The sequence below is a fragment of the Euprymna scolopes genome, chromosome 4, assembly GCF_053919585.1.
Source record: "Euprymna scolopes isolate OS-2025 chromosome 4, ASM5391958v1, whole genome shotgun sequence".
NCBI classification, from domain to species: Eukaryota; Metazoa; Mollusca; class Cephalopoda; order Sepiida; family Sepiolidae; genus Euprymna; species Euprymna scolopes.
This window is the reverse complement of record NC_136485.1, coordinates 93,623,155-93,644,494: the sequence shown is the minus strand read 5'-3', so window position 1 is coordinate 93,644,494 and position 21,340 is coordinate 93,623,155. Positions and strand designations below refer to the sequence as shown.

Below are 21,340 nucleotides of genomic sequence, written 5' to 3'. Positions count from 1 at the left end.
TAAAACCGTGTGAAACGTCCTGCCTGCTACCAGTTACTACACCTCTGTTCTGCCTGCTGCCAGCGACGTCATTCCTATCCTGTCTGCAACCAATGATTACATCAAGATACACCATCCCATTTCCCAACGATATTTAACTTGAGGTAAATAAACATAGGATATCGATTTTTTCATCTGTGTTTGTCATCTCTTTGGTGTTAGCTTACGGCCTTGTGTCTACCTTTTTGTACAGTTGATCAGCATCCAACGGTCGGCCCCGCGACATAGTGACCCATTATTATTAACACACCATACCATCACCTTTACAGGTATCCCTTCCCGTAACAAGGGAAACGGACGCTAAGTACCTCTGCTAGTATAAAATCATGTCGAATTTCTCGTATACTTCACAATTGTTTCTTAGCAACTATTTTAAAGCTGTCTGTGAAATGTTTTTCCTTCAATAAACTAGGCCGCAGATATAAAGTAATGTGAAAGAAAAAAAAAGGAAAAAGGCCAAGGATTTACGTCTTTTCGTTAACAAGTGATGCGTAAATTACTTGAATCTGTTCTGCTTAAAATCTGTGCCATTTTAATGTTAGCTTTGATTTGAGAAAATTACTCAACTTGTTTACAAAAATCGAAGTAAAAAAAAAAAAAAAAAATATATATATATATATATATATATATATATATATATATATATATATATATATATATATATATATATATATATATATATATATGGAAAGAATGTTACGATCTATTAAATACTTACGTAATTTCCGTGGGCGGGATTTCACTAGAAAAACGAGGCCATCACTGCTAGCGTAGGTTCATAGTTGAATAGACACCCGAGAGATCAGAATGACGAAAAAATCATTTAACCTATCCGTGAGTTTTTATTTTTTTGTTTAACAAGTCCGACTTTACTTTTCGGCATGTCTCTTTTATTTACCTCTCCACGAGGGAAAAGTTAAATACAACATTGCTTTTTTATGTGTATGGGGTGGGGTATTCACCTCTACCCAAACAGGGAAAGTTTGGATAGGATAAAAAATAAAATAAAAATTGTCCTACTCTTTTCTCCGAAGACAGAAAAGATACTACACTTTGAGTTATTTATTTTCAGAAATATTTAAAAGCTGCATTTAAAACAAATCAGGCATAGGGCCATAGAAAAATGTGAAGATTATGGGTTTTGTTGGTCATCTTCGGTCTAAAATGATAAAATGTGTATTCTAATCATTTCAGTCACCACAATACCATATTTACACTGGGGGGGGGCACTTAAAATAACCCCAAATTTGTTGCAAATTTCATTATATTTTTCCATATTCCATTATTTTTAGGATTGATTCATGACATAATGCAATGCTTTCCAATTTAGATATAATTCCTTAATTGGTCAATTACTTTAAACTTTTTTCTTTTATCTAAACTCATTTTTTCGTGTTTTTTTATTTTCTTTAAAAAATAGTCAAATATTATTATATAGGAAAACTTTATTTTTAACTTTATGACTCTTGTAATTTCTCATTTTAATCAATAATCTCAACTTATATATATATATATATATATATATATATATATATTAACAGGCCGCCCGGCATTGCCCGGTCGTAAAATACGCTTAAATACGATATTTTGATTAATGCAGATTTTGTATTTATTTTCGGATCCAATATAGTAATGATTTAAAAAGTTAAAAAAAAAAGACTCCTCCTGCGGGCACCACCGAGAATCAAAACTAAAACGTTTAGCTCACGATTTACTTTTTCGTTTGACGTTAATGTCTGAGCTATGAAGACATGTTTGCTGCGAGGCTAAAAATTAAAACATGAACTAATAGCTATTACGTTATGCATGGATATTCACTAATAGCTATTACGTTATGCATGGATATTCATAATGCCGTCGTTCGAACTTCACCTGGCAAATTCTATTTTTTTTTTTTTTTGATTTTCACACTTTTGCACCGATTTTCCCCGGTCAAAACCCAAATATAAAGTTTCGCATGGGTTCAAATACTCTATGTATTAAGTTTCATGTCTGTAGACCAAAAACTGACAGAGGAGTTTGGTAGGCAATTTTTTTAAACAAATATATAGACGCATACATAAATATCGATCGTTTTCTTTTACTCTTTATCTGTATTTGTCATATCCTACAGCCTTGTGTCTACTTTCTTATACAGCTGATATCAGCATCCAACAGTCGATCCCGCAACTTAGCAAGCCATTATCGTTACCACCAATCACCTTTACAGGTAATTCTTCCTGTAACAACGGAAACTAGTGCCCCTTTTGCCCTTCTTTTGGGGAGCTGGTTTCCCCCACATTAAAAACGACCTTGTGTCACATTTTGCTTTTGTGGGGAAACAAATAAACACAAATAAATAGAAAAAAAAGGCTTGTCTTTCTTGGCCTTCGGGCCAAGATCAAAGTGTACAAAGCGAAGTGAAACAGGCGGTCTATCAACTAAGCGGGGTGGGAGGGTCCTACTAAACCACTTGTATTTTTTCTTTCCCCCCCCGCGTCCTCGACACAAATGAATTATTGTATCATCATTGTTATCTTTTAATAAATAAAATAATTAAATAAAAAATGTTTTAAACAATTGGGTTCTAAGTAGGACGTCCCCCAATACAAAAGGGTGAACGCGGTATTATGGTGAAAGAAGATACTAGCTAAGAGAAACTTTTGTTTTAGTTCTGAAGTGACAAGCATGACCAACGACCCCCCTCTTTTCCCCCTTTTGAGTTGACTTTGTGCCTAAGTTTTTTGTTCAGTTTGAACTTACTTTGTAATTCTAGCTTGAATAAAGAATTTAAAATCTCAAAGTGTAGTAGCTGTTCTGATACTACACTCAAGTTAATTTGTCCTTGCTACATGGAGGGGAAACTCTCTATACTCAGACAATTATTATTTTTGTCCCTATCAGCTCCTTTTGCCCTTCTTTTGGGGGAGCTAGTTTTCACTCATATTAAAAACGGCCTTGTGTCCCATTTTGCTTTCGTGGGGAAGCAAATAAAATCCAATAGAAAAGGGCGTTTTTAATATAAATATCAATATGCAAAAAAGGGTGGGGGGTTAATATAAATATCAACACACATAAAAAAAGGGCGTTTTTATTATAAATATCAATATGCAAAAAAAGGGGGGGTTAATATAAATATCAACACACACAAAAAAGGGCGTTTTTATTATAAATATCAATATGCAAAAAAAGGGGGGGTAATATAAATATCAACACACACAAAAAAGGGCGTTTTTATTATAAATATCAATATGCAAAAAAAGGGGAGGTTAATATAAATATCAACACACACAAAAAGGGCGTTTTTATTATAAATATCAATATGCAAAAAAAGGGGGGGTTAATATAAATATCAACACACACAAAAAAGGGCGTTTTTATTATAAATATCAATATGCAAAAAAAGGGGGGGGGTAATATAAATATCAACACACACAAAAAAGGGCGTTTTTATTATAAATATCAATATGCAAAAAAAGGGGGGGTTAATATAAATATCAACACACACAAAAAAGGGCGTTTTTATTATAAATATCAATATGCAAAAAAAGGGGGGGTTAATATAAATATCAACACACACAAAAAAGGGCGTTTTTATTATAAATATCTATATGCAAAAAAAGGGGGGGGTAATATAAATATCAACACACACAAAAAGGGCGTTTTTATTATAAATATCAATATGCAAAAAAAGGGGGGGTTAATATAAATATCAACACACACAAAAAAGAGCGTTTTTATTATAAATATCAATATGCAAAAAAAGGGAGGGGTTAATATAAATATCAACACACACAAAAAGGGCGTTTTTATTATAACTATCAATATGCAAAAAAAGGGGGGGGTTAATATAAATATCAACACACACAAAAAAGGGCGTTTTTATTATAAATATCAATATGCAAAAAAAGGGGGGGTTAATATAAATATCAACACACACAAAAAGGGCGTTTTTATTATAAATATCAATATGCAAAAAAAGGGGGGGGGGTTAATATAAATATCAACACACACAAAAAAGGGCGTTTTTATTATAAATATCAATATGCAAAAAAGGGGAGGTTAATATAAATATCAACACACACAAAAAAGGGCGTTTTTATTATAAATATCAATATGCAAAAAAAGGGGGGGTTAATATAAATATCAACACACACAAAAAGGGCGTTTTTATTATAAATATCAATATGCAAAAAAAGGGGGGGTTAATATAAATATCAACACACACAAAAAAGGGCGTTTTTATTATAAATATCAATATGCAAAAAAAGGGGGGGTTAATATAAATATCAACACACACAAAAAAGGGGGTTTTTATTATAAATATCAATATGCAAAAAAAGGGGGGGTTAATATAAATATCAACACACACAAAAAAGGGCGTTTTTATTATAAATATCAATATGCAAAAAAAGGGGGGGTTAATATAAATATCAACACACACAAAAAAGGGCGTTTTTATTATAAATATCAATATGCAAAAAAAGGGGGGGGTTAATATAAATATCAACACACACAAAAAAGGGCGTTTTTATTATAAATATCAATATGCAAAAAAGGGGGGGTTAATATAAATATCAACACACACAAAAAAGGGCGTTTTTATTATAAATATCAATATGCAAAAAAAGGGGGGGTTAATATAAATATCAACACACACAAAAAAGGGCGTTTTTATTATAAATATCAATATGCAAAAAAAGGGGGGGTTAATATAAATATCAACACACACAAAAAGGGCGTTTTTATTATAAATATCAATATGCAAAAAAAGGGGGGGTTAATATAAATATCAACACACACAAAAAGGGAGTTTTTATTATAAATATCAATATGCAAAAAAAGGGGGGGTTAATATAAATATCAACACACACAAAAAAGGGCGTTTTTATTATAAATATCAATATGCAAAAAAAGGGGGGGTTAATATAAATATCAGCACACACAAAAAAGGGCGTTTTTATTATAAATATCAATATGCAAAAAAAGGGGGGGTTAATATAAATATCAACACACACAAAAAGGGAGTTTTTATTATAAATATCAATATGCAAAAAAAGGGGGGGTTAATATAAATATCAACACACACAAAAAAGGGCGTTTTTATTATAAATATCAATATGCAAAAAAAGGGGGGGTTAATATAAATATCAGCACACACAAAAAAGGGCGTTTTTATTATAAATATCAATATGCAAAAAAAGGGGGGGTTAATATAAATATCAGCACACACAAAAAAGGGCGTTTTTATTATAAATATCAATATGCAAAAAAGGGGGGGTTAATATAAATATCAACACACACAAAAAGGGAGTTTTTATTATAAATATCAATATGCAAAAAAAGGGGGGGTTAATATAAATATCAACACACACAAAAAAGGGCGTTTTTATTATAAATATCAATATGCAAAAAAAGGGGGGGTTAATATAAATATCAGCACACACAAAAAAGGGCGTTTTTATTATAAATATCAATATGCAAAAAAAGGGGGGGTTAATATAAATATCAACACACACAAAAAGGGAGTTTTTATTATAAATATCAATATGCAAAAAAAGGGGGGGTTAATATAAATATCAACACACACAAAAAGGGAGTTTTTATTATAAATATCAATATGCAAAAAAAGGGGGGGGGTTAATATAAATATCAACACACACAAAAAGGGAGTTTTTATTATAAATATCAATATGCAAAAAAAGGGGGGGTTAATATAAATATCAACACACACAAAAAAGGGCGTTTTTATTATAAATATCAATATGCAAAAAAAGGGGGGGTTAATATAAATATCAGCACACACAAAAAAGGGCGTTTTTATTATAAATATCAATATGCAAAAAAAGGGGGGGTTAATATAAATATCAACACACACAAAAAGGGAGTTTTTATTATAAATATCAATATGCAAAAAAAGGGGGGGTTAATATAAATATCAACACACACAAAAAGGGAGTTTTTATTATAAATATCAATATGCAAAAAAAGGGGGGGTTAATATAAATATCAACACACACAAAAAAGGGCGTTTTTATTATAAATATCAATATGCAAAAAAAGGGGGGGTTAATATAAATATCAACACACACAAAAAGGGAGTTTTTATTATAAATATCAATATGCAAAAAAAGGGGGGGTTAATATAAATATCAACACACACAAAAAGGGAGTTTTTATTATAAATATCAATATGCAAAAAAAGGGGGGGTTAATATAAATATCAACACACACAAAAAGGGCGTTTTTATTATAAATATCAATATGCAAAAAAAGGGGGGGTTAATATAAATATCAACACACACAAAAAGGGAGTTTTTATTATAAATATCAATATGCAAAAAAAGGGGGGGTTAATATAAATATCAACACACACAAAAAGGGCGTTTTTATTATAAATATCAATATGCAAAAAAAGGGGGGGTTAATATAAATATCAACACACACAAAAAGGGAGTTTTTATTATAAATATCAATATGCAAAAAAAGGGGGGGTTAATATAAATATCAACACACACAAAAAAGGGCGTTTTTATTATAAATATCAATATGCAAAAAAAGGGGGGGTTAATATAAATATCAGCACACACAAAAAAGGGCGTTTTTATTATAAATATCAATATGCAAAAAAAGGGGGGGTTAATATAAATATCAACACACACAAAAAGGGAGTTTTTATTATAAATATCAATATGCAAAAAAAGGGGGGGTTAATATAAATATCAACACACACAAAAAGGGAGTTTTTATTATAAATATCAATATGCAAAAAAAGGGGGGGTTAATATAAATATCAACACACACAAAAAAGGGCGTTTTTATTATAAATATCAATATGCAAAAAAAGGGGGGGTTAATATAAATATCAGCACACACAAAAAGGGCGTTTTTATTATAAATATCAATATGCAAAAAAAGGGGGGGTTAATATAAATATCAACACACACAAAAAGGGAGTTTTTATTATAAATATCAATATGCAAAAAAAGGGGGGGTTAATATAAATATCAACACACACAAAAAAGGGCGTTTTTATTATAAATATCAATATGCAAAAAAAGGGGGGGTTAATATAAATATCAGCACACACAAAAAAGGGCGTTTTTATTATAAATATCAATATGCAAAAAAAGGGGGGGTTAATATAAATATCAGCACACACAAAAAAGGGCGTTTTTATTATAAATATCAATATGCAAAAAAAGGGGGGGTTAATATAAATATCAACACACACAAAAAGGGAGTTTTTATTATAAATATCAATATGCAAAAAAAGGGGGGGTTAATATAAATATCAACACACACAAAAAAGGGCGTTTTTATTATAAATATCAATATGCAAAAAAAGGGGGGGTTAATATAAATATCAGCACACACAAAAAAGGGCGTTTTTATTATAAATATCAATATGCAAAAAAAGGGGGGGTTAATATAAATATCAACACACACAAAAAGGGAGTTTTTATTATAAATATCAATATGCAAAAAAAGGGGGGGGGTTAATATAAATATCAACACACACAAAAAAGGGCGTTTTTATTATAAATATCAATATGCAAAAAAAGGGGGGGTTAATATAAATATCAACACACACAAAAAGGGCGTTTTTATTATAAATATCAATATGCAAAAAAAGGGGGGGGGTAATATAAATATCAACACACACAAAAAAGGGCGTTTTTATTATAAATATCAATATGCAAAAAAAGGGGGGGTTAATATAAATATCAACACACACAAAAAAGGTCGTTTTTATTATAAATATCAATATGCAAAAAAAGGGGGGGTTAATATAAATATCAACACACACAAAAAAGGGCGTTTTTATTATAAATATCAATATGCAAAAAAAGGGGGGGTTAATATAAATATCAGCACACACAAAAAAGGGCGTTTTTATTATAAATATCAATATGCAAAAAAAGGGGGGGTTAATATAAATATCAACACACACAAAAAGGGCGTTTTTATTATAAATATCAATATGCAAAAAAAGGGGGGGGGGTTAATATAAATATCAACACACACAAAAAAGGGCGTTTTTATTATAAATATCAATATGCAAAAAAGGGGGGGTTAATATAAATATCAACACACACAAAAAGGGCGTTTTTATTATAAATATCAATATGCAAAAAAAGGGGGGGGTTAATATAAATATCAACACACACAAAAAGGGCGTTTTTATTATAAATATCAATATGCAAAAAAGGGGGGGTTAATATAAATATCAACACACACAAAAAAGGGCGTTTTTATTATAAATATCAATATGCAAAAAAGGGGGGGTTAATATAAATATCAACACACACAAAAAAGGGCGTTTTTATTATAAATATCAATATGCAAAAAAAGGGGGGGGTTAATATAAATATCAACACACACAAAAAGGGCGTTTTTATTATAAATATCAATATGCAAAAAAGGGGGAGGGTTAATATAAATATCAACACACACAAAAAGGGCGTTTTTATTATAAATATCAATATGCAAAAAAAGGGGGGGTTAATATAAATATCAACACACACAAAAAGGGAGTTTTTATTATAAATATCAATATGCAAAAAAAGGGGGGGTTAATATAAATATCAACACACACAAAAAGGGCGTTTTTATTATAAATATCAATATGCAAAAAAAGGGGGAGGGTTAATATAAATATCAACACACACAAAAAGGGCGTTTTTATTATAAATATCAATATGCAAAAAAAGGGGGGGGTTAATATAAATATCAACACACACAAAAAGGGAGTTTTTATTATAAATATCAATATGCAAAAAAAGGGGGGGTTAATATAAATATCAACACACACAAAAAGGGCGTTTTTATTATAAATATCAATATGCAAAAAAGGGGGGGTTAATATAAATATCAACACACACAAAAAAGGGCGTTTTTATTATAAATATCAATATGCAAAAAAGGGGGGGTTAATATAAATATCAACACACACAAAAAGGGCGTTTTTATTATAAATATCAATATGCAAAAAAAGGGGGGGGGGTTAATATAAATATCAACACACACAAAAAGGGCGTTTTTATTATAAATATCAATATGCAAAAAAAGGGGGGGGTTAATATAAATATCAACACACACAAAAAGGGCGTTTTTATTATAAATATCAATATGCAAAAAAGGGGGGGTTAATATAAATATCAACACACACAAAAAAGGGCGTTTTTATTATAAATATCAATATGCAAAAAAAGGGGGGGGGGTTAATATAAATATCAACACACACAAAAAGGGCGTTTTTATTATAAATATCAATATGCAAAAAAGGGGGGTTAATATAAATATCAACACACACAAAAAGGGCGTTTTCATTATAAATATCAATATGCAAAAAAGGGGGGGGTTAATATAAATATCAACACACACAAAAAGGGCGTTTTTATTATAAATATCAATATGCAAAAAAAGGGGGGGGGTTAATATAAATATCAACACACACAAAAAGGGCGTTTTTATTATAAATATCAATATGCAAAAAAGGGGGGGTTAATATAAATATCAACACACACAAAAAAGGGCGTTTTTATTATAAATATCAATATGCAAAAAAGGGGGGGTTAATATAAATATCAACACACACAAAAAGGGCGTTTTTATTATAAATATCAATATGCAAAAAAGGGGGGTTAATATAAATATCAACACACACAAAAAAGGGCGTTTTTATTATAAATATCAATATGCAAAAAAGGGGGGGTTAATATAAATATCAACACACACAAAAAAGGGCGTTTTTATTATAAATATCAATATGCAAAAAAGGGGGGGTTAATATAAATATCAACACACACAAAAAAGGGCGTTTTTATTATAAATATCAATATGCAAAAAAGGGGGGTTAATATAAATATCAACACACACAAAAAGGGCGTTTTCATTATAAATATCAATATGCAAAAAAGGGGGGGGTTAATATAAATATCAACACACACAAAAAGGGCGTTTTTATTATAAATATCAATATGCAAAAAAAGGGGGGGGGTTAATATAAATATCAACACACACAAAAAGGGCGTTTTTATTATAAATATCAATATGCAAAAAAGGGGGGGTTAATATAAATATCAACACACACAAAAAGGGCGTTTTTATTATAAATATCAATATGCAAAAAAGGGGGGGTTAATATAAATATCAACACACACAAAAAAGGGCGTTTTTATTATAAATATCAATATGCAAAAAAGGGGGGGTTAATATAAATATCAACACACACAAAAAGGGCGTTTTTATTATAAATATCAATATGCAAAAAAAGGGGGGGGGGTTAATATAAATATCAACACACACAAAAAGGGCGTTTTTATTATAAATATCAATATGCAAAAAAAGGGGGGGGTTAATATAAATATCAACACACACAAAAAGGGCGTTTTTATTATAAATATCAATATGCAAAAAAGGGGGGGTTAATATAAATATCAACACACACAAAAAAGGGCGTTTTTATTATAAATATCAATATGCAAAAAAAGGGGGGGGGGTTAATATAAATATCAACACACACAAAAAGGGCGTTTTTATTATAAATATCAATATGCAAAAAAGGGGGGTTAATATAAATATCAACACACACAAAAAGGGCGTTTTCATTATAAATATCAATATGCAAAAAAGGGGGGGGTTAATATAAATATCAACACACACAAAAAGGGCGTTTTTATTATAAATATCAATATGCAAAAAAGGGGGAGGGTTAATATAAATATCAACACACACAAAAAGGGCGTTTTTATTATAAATATCAATATGCAAAAAAGGGGGGGTTAATATAAATATCAACACACACAAAAAAGGGCGTTTTTATTATAAATATCAATATGCAAAAAAGGGGGGGGTAATATAAATATCAACACACACAAAAAAGGGCGTTTTTATTATAAATATCAATATGCAAAAAAGGGGGGGGGTTAATATAAATATCAACACACACAAAAAAGGGCGCCAATCTTTCACGAGAAACACCCGTCTGGCTGAAACTACTGTCAATAATTTTCCCCACTCTAAATCCAAACGTAGATTCCACGAGCAAAGCTTCTTTCTTAGAACTGCACGAGTGCACGCCAGTGGAACTCTCTGCCACTTGCCTTTTTCCCACCTGACTACAACTTGGACGTCTTCAAGTCCAACATAAACAAACTCCTGACAACCCGCCCCCCCCCCCTTAAGTAAGACACTCTATCAAAACCCCCAATACTAATGATTACTACAATACTATTTCATTGATTACTGTACCTGCAATAACCTTTATCTCTGAGTGGCCTTCGGGCCTTGATAAGTGGTGACCCCCATGTAAAAATATATATATATATATATATATATATATATATATATATATATATATAAATATCAATACACAAAAAAGGGGTTTTTAATATAAATATAAATACACAAAAGGGGGGGTTAATATAAATATAAATACACAAAAAAGGGCGGGTTAAATATAAATATCAATACACAAAAAAGGGGTTTTTAATATAAATATCAATACACAAAAGGGGGGTTAAATATAATTTTAAATACAAAAAAGGGGGGTTTAATATAAATATCAATACACACAAAAAAAGACGGTTTTAATATAAATATCAATACATGAAAAAGGGGGTTTTAATATAAATAAATAAAATGGATTCACATTTTATTCCGCCTCCTCCACCTGATTTTCCTCAGAAAATCTTTCTGAAGACTGGAAGGTTTTTAAACAAGACCTTAAAATATATTTAACAGCAACGGAAAAACTCGAGAAAAGTGATAAAGTTAAAACAAGCATTCTTTTGTAATGTCTAGGCAAAGGCCGCAGAATTTATAGAAATTTTGATTTTCAAACTGAGGAAGACAGCCTTAAATTTTTCTGTGTTACGTAGTTTTTGATGTTTTTTAATTCATCTAAAAAAATTAAGTTTTCACGAGCGATTTACAAAAATATTTTTATTTTTCGTTTTTTTATTTTTTGAGGGGTGTTATTCAATTATAAAACTTGTACAACATTTAATAGGTGCTTGCTTTAGGTGTGTCAGAAATTTCGTGAAAATAGTGAATAATTCCACCCCATCTTTCCAAGCTTATAACTCCTCGAAAAATGTAATGCAAGCCCTAATTTTTTTTTTCAATTAAAGGAACAAGGACCAAGGTTTCATTAAAAAAAAAAAAAAACAACAAAAAAAAACAACAACAAAAAAACGTTTTTTTTTTTTTAAAAAAAGGTTTGAAATTTCGGACTTTACAGGTAAATTTCTAAAAAACAGTACTTTTTTTTGTTTTAAATTTGAATATATTATTTATTGACCTTTTCTCTTCAATTTGTGATACATAAGACTTTGGTAAATAAATGAATTATTTACTTTTTAATAGACATTTACAAATGGGAGGCGTGAATTATTCGACCCCCTGTCTTTCCAAGCTTATAACTCCTCGAAAAATGTAATTCAAGCCCTAATTTTTTTTTTTCAATTAAAGGAGCAAGGACCAAGGTTCCATTAAAAAAAAAAAAAAGAAAAAACAAATAATGTGGTTAAAATAAAAAGGTTTTAAACTTCAAACTTTACGGGTAAAATTCTAAAAAACACTACGTTTTTTTTGTTTTAAATTTGAATATATTATTTATTGACCTTTTCTCTTCAATTTGTGAGTAAATTCGGTGAGTAAATTAATTATTTACTTTTTAATAGACACTTGAAAATGGGGGGCGTGAATTAAAAATAACGTTTGTCTAAAATATTATATTTGGTTTATTGGAAAGAACATAAAATTTCACATGGACCCTGAAAATATCGTAAAAATAGAATCAATAGAAAATTTTTGATAGATTTTTAAAGTTTAAAAATTGAAAAATATTGAGTTCGGAAAATTCATTACTGTTTAAAAAAAAAATATATTTCTATTACTTTTAAAACAACTTTAATAGTTTATTTTGGAAGTATAATCCATAAAGAAAATAAACAACCCACTTTTAACAGAGAAATTACGAGATTTTTATATTTTATTCGCAGTTTCGTGTTAGAGGTGTCAAAAATTCCTACAAAAATTCTGATACACCTATTGCTTCACTGCTTCTGCAGTTTAATTTTCCGTTTTACCGTAAGTAACGCGGCAACGTGCGGACATACACCAAGCAGAAGAACTGTTTAATTTTTCACAAAAATTCTGTTTACATTGGGGGGGGGTAGGGCGGTGGAGGGGCAGGGGGGGATGGGTGGTGTCGCCCCCTCCACCGCCCTACCCCCCAATGTAAACAGAATTTTTGTGAAAAATTAAACAGTTCTTCTGTTTGGTGTATGTCGGCACGTTACTTACGGTAAAACGGTGAGGGGGGGCGTTACTTACGGTAAAACGGTGAGGGGGGGCGTTACTTACCGTAAAACGGTAAATTAAACTGCAAAAGCATCTCTTAAATGTTGTACAAGTTCTATAATTGAATAAAAAAACGAAAAATAAAAATGCTTTTGTAAACCGCTCGTGAAAACTAAATTTTTTTTTTAGATCAGTTAAAAAGCATTAAAAACCACGTAACAAAGAAAAATGAACCACATTTTGTTGTTTTTGAAAACTTTCTTGTTATTTCAAATGTCTGCTAAAAAATTCTTCCGCAATGTGACAAGTCACCTTCCTACGCGCGTCCATGTGCGAACGCATCATGTAAGAATAGCATAAACGATGGCGGTGAGTTGGTACAAAATAGTGCGAGGGTTCAGGGGTTAATACCATGCAAACGGTAAATTTGCGACGGGTTTGAATATCAGATTCGTTGTCAACAACCCCGAAAACCAATAAAAAAACAAATTTTATTGGTCGGTGTTCTGTTGTAGTTAAAGTAAACATTTACCTATTTGAATGTGAACATTTCCATGAATTCTTATATGGGCAATGCTTTCTAATAAACAATGATCACAAGCCTCTCAAAACTATTGTCACAAAACCAATCTCTAAACCCCCATCTAGAGTACGTTTCCTATTACGCTTACAGAAATACAAAGGGCAAACTAATGCACGTTGTTGACACACTCAACCGTGCAGCACAAAAGTGCAACAATCCAGAAATCTCTGACAAAGAAATGACCTTTTTTGTCCACTTCCTAATCTCTTCAATACCCATTAGCGACAAACGTCGACAACAGCTCATAACTCAGACGGCTAATGATGAAATATTATAACAACTGCAACAGCAAATCAAGTCAGGATAGCCACAGCATCGAAATAATCTCAACACCTGTCTTCAACCATATTTTAATTACAGAGATGACATGACATACCAGGAAGGACTACTATTAAAGGGTCAACAAATTGTTGTTCCAACCAATATGCGAGCAGAAATGCGCAGGATTTTACATCAGGCACATCTTGGTATTGAGAAAACCAAATCCAATGCTAGGCAGTTTCTTTTTTGGCCAAACATGAACAAAGAAATAGAGGACATGATAAAAAATTGTGGTTCATGTCAACGCTATAGCAATCGACAAACTTCAGAGCCAGAAATATGGCATGACATTCCTGACCAACCATGGCATAAGGTTGGTACAGACCTCTTCAGGCTGTGGGGGAAAGATTGCCTCATGGTAGTGGATTACCACTCAAAATTTTTTGTATTCAGCCATATTACTAATACAACTGCATCAACAGTAATAACCTGTACAAAACATATCTTCTCAAGCCATGGTATACCCAAACAGGTAATATTCGGTATTTAATTTAAGTCTCAACAATACAAAGAATTTGCTACAAAATGGGATTTTGTCCAGAATACCCACAATCTAATGGTCTAGTCGCGAGAACCATCAAAACAGTGAAGAAAACACTGCACAAATGTTTCCAGACTGGAGACGATCCATATCTTGCTCTACTAACCTTACAACACCTTGCAAAAATAACTCTCCTTCACCAGCAGCTAAACTGATGAACCGCCAACTGAGAACACTTCTTCCAAGCATAAGAAATGATGGTTATGATCTTTGCAGATCATCCCCAACTAACTTGCAGAAGATAAAACAGCATATCAGCAATACGCATGTGCTGCCTTCACTAAAGATAGGGGATCACATCAGAGTACATGATGGGAAAACTTGGTCCAGGATAGACAAAGTGATTGAACATTGCTCTCAACCAAGATCATACTTGGTACTGATGGATAATGGCAGAACTATACGCTGAAACCGCCGAGATCTACTGCTAGTACCTCGTTCAAAGGTATCAACAGCACAACCTTACCCTGACACAATATTTGGTTTACCCAAGCAAGTTCATCAACCAAGATCAGGAGCACTAAACCCAGCAACTCCGGAGTTAGGAGTTCAATCAAGGTCAAGACGACCAATACATCAGCCCAGATGGATGCAAGATTATATATGTTAAGTGAACTTGCATTTCAATAGCAAAGGACCTTGGGAGGGGGGATGTTATATATGTATACATATATACATATATATACGAAAGACATTTACTGCAGGTTGACAGTTGCGGACACTTCCGGTAGCTGAGGCTTCCGGTAAGATGGCGTTCTGGAAATAAAAGGTGTTTTAAACTACTCAGAGTCAATCTGTTTCCTCATATCTCTTCCACAGGACATCCTAATCTCTACTCATTCATAATGATATTAAATAAGTATCTGCACGGTAAGACAAACTTATTTTATTGTCACACTCAAGAATAGATAAACCTTGCTTATATAAATCACATACATAATGATGTATGTATACAACACCTATTAATCCTTGAATGTACATCAAACAGACACCTCGAGTCATTCACAAAAAAATTCAGTCATATCGGCTCAGTAGTTTCTGAAAAACCTAGATTAAATGTGGTATTGCGGTGACTAATCTATTCATCCCTAACAGTGAATCAAACGGATACCATAATACTTAGTTCGCTAGACCTTATCTTAAAAAAACTGCATACAAAATTTCAACCAGATTAGCCTATTAGTTTCCGAAAAAAAAGTATAATTGACAGGCAGACTACTTCCATTTTATTTCCATACTTATTACTCTATATTTTACATTTTATCCTTTATTTTGTCATTTTGATTATTAATTATTAATTATTTTTATTTTATTTCTATTGGTATATTCTAGTCGATTTTCTACTTAGCTATGCATACTTTTATTACTTCCTAAATATTATTCAATCTTATTAAATGTCACTATGACTCTGCTATTTACTAAAAAATTTTATTTTATTATTTCCTGTCCTTATTTATCTATATACTTCAATTTTTTATATTTTCCGAATCATTAAGGTTATTTTTCTTAATTTTATTGTAATCATTTTTATTATTATTATTATTATTATTATTATTATTATTATTATTATTATTATTATTATTATTTTCTAACACTTGTTACCATTACTGGTATTTTTATTCTTTAATTTTAATTTTTAATTTCATTGTGGTAAATATTACTTATTAGTAAGACTAAAGAAAATGTAACTTACAATCTATGCATACGGATTTTTCATGTCTTATTAATTGAAATAGATATATTTTTATGCATGCATATTTGTGCGCACATATATGTTTGTGTTGTTATTATAGTCTGTTAGTGTAGAAATGCGTATATGCATGCGTGTGTATATGTTTTAGATGTAAGTTCTATGTATACATATGTATGTGTCCACCTTCTCTCTTTTTAACTAACTTCTTCCCTTTTCAACATATATTTTTTCAGAACAGATTTCTTTTTTTCACACCTTCCTCTCCTCTCTTTCATAGATAACTCAAGTACGTTCACCCCCCTTCCTTATCTTATGACACTATAACCACACTGACACCCTTTTTCTTCTTTCTTTTTTCGTTTTGCCATCTCTTTCTGCTGTCACTTTCAATGTCTAGAGTTTAAAATGTCACTTAACCTCTACCCCTTCCTTGTGTTATTAATATGATAGTTTTATATTTAAAAAATATTTCTACAATTCTCCCATTTGAGGACCAGACTTTGTGAAACACAAACTTTATTACGTCACCTGAGAAGACTTGTGGTTCCGACCGGCCACTTGTCTGAAAGATTAGCATGTTCAATGTAGCGACTATGTAATATTTGTCTATATAAATAATATATATATATATATATATATATATATATATATATATATATATATATATAACAATATGCATATGTTTAAACAATAAATAAAAGTTTAGTCAAATGTATTATTAATCATTGTTATAAATCTCTATCTAAAAGAAAATACTAAGACTTCTGTATGTGCAATGTCTACTCTTTTGATTAGATTCAGGTTCGATTTTGAGAAGTTGATTAAAAATAACCTTCTTAGTGACAGACTATATGGTTTCCGTTCTGCTAGATCTACAGCAGATGTGCTTACAGTTATATCACATAGGATTAGCGAATCTCTCGATGGAGACAACCTTTCTAGAGCAATTGCTCTTGACATATCAAAGGCCTTTGATAGGGTATGGCATAAAGGTTTACTTCACAAGATCTCCAGCTATGGTATAGCTGGAAATGTCTTCTCAATTATTAAATTATTTCTCTCTGATAGGTCCATAAGAGTAGTAGTTGATGGGCTGAAATCAGAAGCTCACAGTATTAATGCTGAAGTCCCTCAGGGGTCCATCCTGGGCCCAACTCTCTTCCTGATCTATATTAATGATCTTCCAAATCACATCCTTACATCATTCGTAGACATTTATGCTGATGACACTACCATCTATGGCAGTAAGGCTGTAACGGACCAAGTTCTCCCTGATTTTCTCTCCTCTGATCTTGAGCATGTGGTACAATGGGGAAAGGAGTGGCTGGTTACTTTTAATGCATCTAAAATCAAGCTTTTATCTTTACATCATCAACGCTCTGATCCCCATCTAGCATCAATTGAAATGAATGGCTCTCATCTTGAGGAGGCTGCATGTTTTGACAAGCTTCTGGGCTTGACCTTTACTCCTGATCTGAAATGGAACAGGTACATCAAATCTGTTGCTAAGGTCGCTGTAAAAATCCAGTAGATATCTCACTGCTGATGCAAGTCTCTTACGTCCAAGGATGGAGTACTGTTGCCACATCTGGGCAAGAGCTGCTAGAAAGGACTTGTCCTCCCTTGATAGAGTTCAAAATAGATTTCGTAGCCTCGTAGGAGATGTCCTTTTCTCTTCCCTGCAAACTCTATCTCACAGAAGAGATGTTGCGTGTTTGTCTCTGCTTTATCGTTATTTTCATGCCAAGTGCTCGACTGAGCTTCAATCTATGGTCCCCCTTGCCAAACTTTAAAAAAAAAAAAAATTTTTATTACATTTTTACCCCAAACAAGGCACATTGCAACTTTCATGTAGGAGGCTACTATCAGGGACATAAGCTACAGGGGTACTATGTGGGGAGTTGGGCAGCAAGATGTCGGTTCATATTATACTTGAACTTCTGCATGTCAGTATAGTTGGGGAAGCAGGAACCTGGAAGGGAATTCCAAAGTCTAGCGATTCTGGGGAAGAAACCACTGGAGTAGAAGGCTTTCTTACATTTAGGGATCTCAACTGTGAAGGGGTGGGATTTTGCTGCTTTTCGGGTTTGTCGGGGGTATTTACGTCGAGGGGGCACAAGTGCTTGCAGTTCATCAGAGCATTCACCGTTAAAGTACTTGTAGAACAGGTAGAGGGATGCTACATTTCGTCGATGGGATAGAGGCTGAAGCTTAGATGACAGTTCAGGGCCTATCAGGTTGGTGACTCTCTTTTGAACCTTGTCTAGGAGCGAGAGACTAGTAGCAGATGCACCAGCCAAATATGACAACAATACTCCATACATGGGCGAATGGTGGCCTTATAGAGATACAGGATACTTTCGGACGTTAGTAGCTTTCTAGCACGGTAGAGAGAACCTACTTTTTTCGCAGCGGTCTTGGCAATGCTCTCAAAGTAATTTTTCCAACTCATGTTTTCTGTGAACGTTAGGCCGAGGAGTTTAAAAGATGTACTTTCAGATAAAGAGTCCTTGGCCATTGCTATTGGTGGTAGAGAAGGTTTCTTGTAGTTATTGACGTAAAGAAGTTTAGTCTTGGCAGCATTGAATGTGACCATCCATTTTTGTCCCCATTCCACTACAGATTGGAGGTCGTCCTCTAGTGTTTCTGCCATTTCTTTAGATATGTGTTCATTTGTTTTCCTGTCGTGTCTGTTATAGAGCATGGTGTCATCATCATATATACCCATCTCACAGATAATGTTGTCATTTATGAATATTAGGAATAATAGAGGTCCAAGGATGGATCCCTGAGGCACTCCCGCATTTATATCATATTGTTTAGACGTATGACCATCGAGGACAACCTGAATTTTTCTCTTATCTAAGAAAGATTTAATTATATTAAGTATTCTTCCAGTGATACCGTATGATCTGATTTTCCTGAGAAGACCTTCATGCCATACCCTGTCAAAAGCCTTAGATATATCTAGAGCAACCACTCTACCCTCCCCTGCTTTGTCAAGTGAATGATATATACACACAGAGATTACAGTGAGGATGTTTGCTGTGGAACGAGCTTGTCTAAATCCATATTGTTGGTCAATCAGAAGTTTAGCAATCTGTAAGGTGATGGACTAGAGCTTGGTTAATTATGGACTCAAATATTTTGGCGAAAAGTGTGAGGAGGCTAATGGGGCGATAATTTAATGGTTCAGTTCTTTCGCCAGAATTCTTGAAAACTGGTACTACAGAAGCAGTTTTCCAGCAGGCAAGAAAGTAAAATTCATTAAGGCATTTGTTGTAAAGTTTGGAGAGAACCGGAGCTACTTCGGCAGAGCACTTTTTTAATAACACAGATCAGGTCCACATGCTTTTGAAGTGTCAAGGTTTTTTATAATAGCATGCACCTGAGAATGGGTGATTTTCAGATCGTCTAGTGTGGTGTCTGTCCACAAAGGAAAGTCAGGGAGGGGGTGGTAAGCAGAGTCCAGTGTGAAGTTGGAGGCAAACTGACTGGCAAGCATGTTAGCCTTCTCGATTGCTGAGCAAACAACCTTATGATTGTTGGATAGTGGGGGAATTGTTGATTGTCCATTATTTACTACACTGTTGTAGATTTTCCACAAGTTACGGGTCCCTAATTTCTGTGCTTCGATGCGTTTTTTGGTGATTTCAGTAAATTCTCTCTTAGCTGTCACTATTTCTTTCTTACAGTTATTTCTGGCTTCTATATACTTCTGTCTGTTTGAACTGGACGTCTGTCGGTTAAAGGTGTAGTGCACTTACTGATCCACACTATTTTTTAAATCGTATTTCCAAGTTTAAAGTTTTATGATATGTTTTTTTATTCACTTGTAAGCTTAAAGTATAGAATCGTTACAAAACACCCTCCCCTCCACATGTTAAGAATGGCTTTTTAAATAATGTTATTATTTCAGTACGGATCAATAAGTGTACTAGTACCCGGTTAAATCTGCGGTATGCATGCTGCCTTTGTGCGATGGCAGCTGCACAAGTAGAAGTAAACCGTTGGGGAGAGTGGAGCTTGCTATAAAACTTCTGCGTGGGAACATGTGCTTCAATCACTGTTTTGAACCATTCATTGGTCTCATTTGCGCACTGTTCAGCAGGAAGTGAAAAGATATTTCACCATGGAGCGTCTCTGATGAGATCTCTGATGGCTTCCCAGCCAGCCGTTTTATAATAATTCGTTGTTTTGAACAATTGCTCTTCCATTTTGGTTTTAGAGTTTAGGGCGATTTCAACTATTATCACTACATGATCAGCATTCCCAAGTGGGCTGTGGGCATTCGTAACACAATCATCGGGAACTGTGGTCAGAAACAGATCTAAAAGTGATGCGTGTTGTTCTTGCTGGTCAGAGAAATGGGTTGGAAACATAACCATCTGTGATAGGAAATGAGATATAAAGCTATGTGTTGTGTTACCAGCTGCGTCTGTGTAAGTAGAAAATCCAAGCCAGTTGTTGTGCTGGACATTGAAGTCACCAAATACATGCACTTGTGCGCTAGTGTCGAGGGAAAGTGCTGTCAGAGACTTTGTTTATTAGGGTACAGTCCTGGGTCGAGGTAGAGAAAATAAAAGTAGCTCATGTTATGTTGCCTGTTAAAACACTCGTCCAGCCACTATCAATAATTCCCCCCCCAAGCTTTATCTGTGCCTGAATCTAAACATAGATTCCATGAACAAAGCTTCTTACTTAGAACTGCATGCCTGTGGAATTGTCTTCCGTTTTCCAGCTGACTACAATCTGATTGTCTTCAAGTCCAACGTAAACAAGTTCTTGATTAGCCGTTCCAAAGTTAAAAAATTTACCAAATTTCCATTACTAACGATTACTATATTGTCCAATTGACTACTGTACACTCTTA

The 21,340-nt window shown here is 32.8% G+C and overlaps 1 protein-coding gene across 1 annotated transcript in view; it reads left to right on the top strand.

The window, feature by feature from the left end:
* Window positions 1-721: 721 nt before the first annotated feature.
* Window positions 722-21,340, top strand: part of LOC145268860 (sodium- and chloride-dependent glycine transporter 2-like) — a 278,471-nt gene continuing 257,852 nt past the window's right edge. Inside the window, exon 1 of the mRNA XM_080124568.1 lies at window positions 722-873. Coding sequence (XP_079980694.1) covers window positions 847-873 — 27 coding nt within the window. The 5' untranslated portion in view covers window positions 722-846. The remainder of the gene's footprint in view (window positions 874-21,340) is intronic.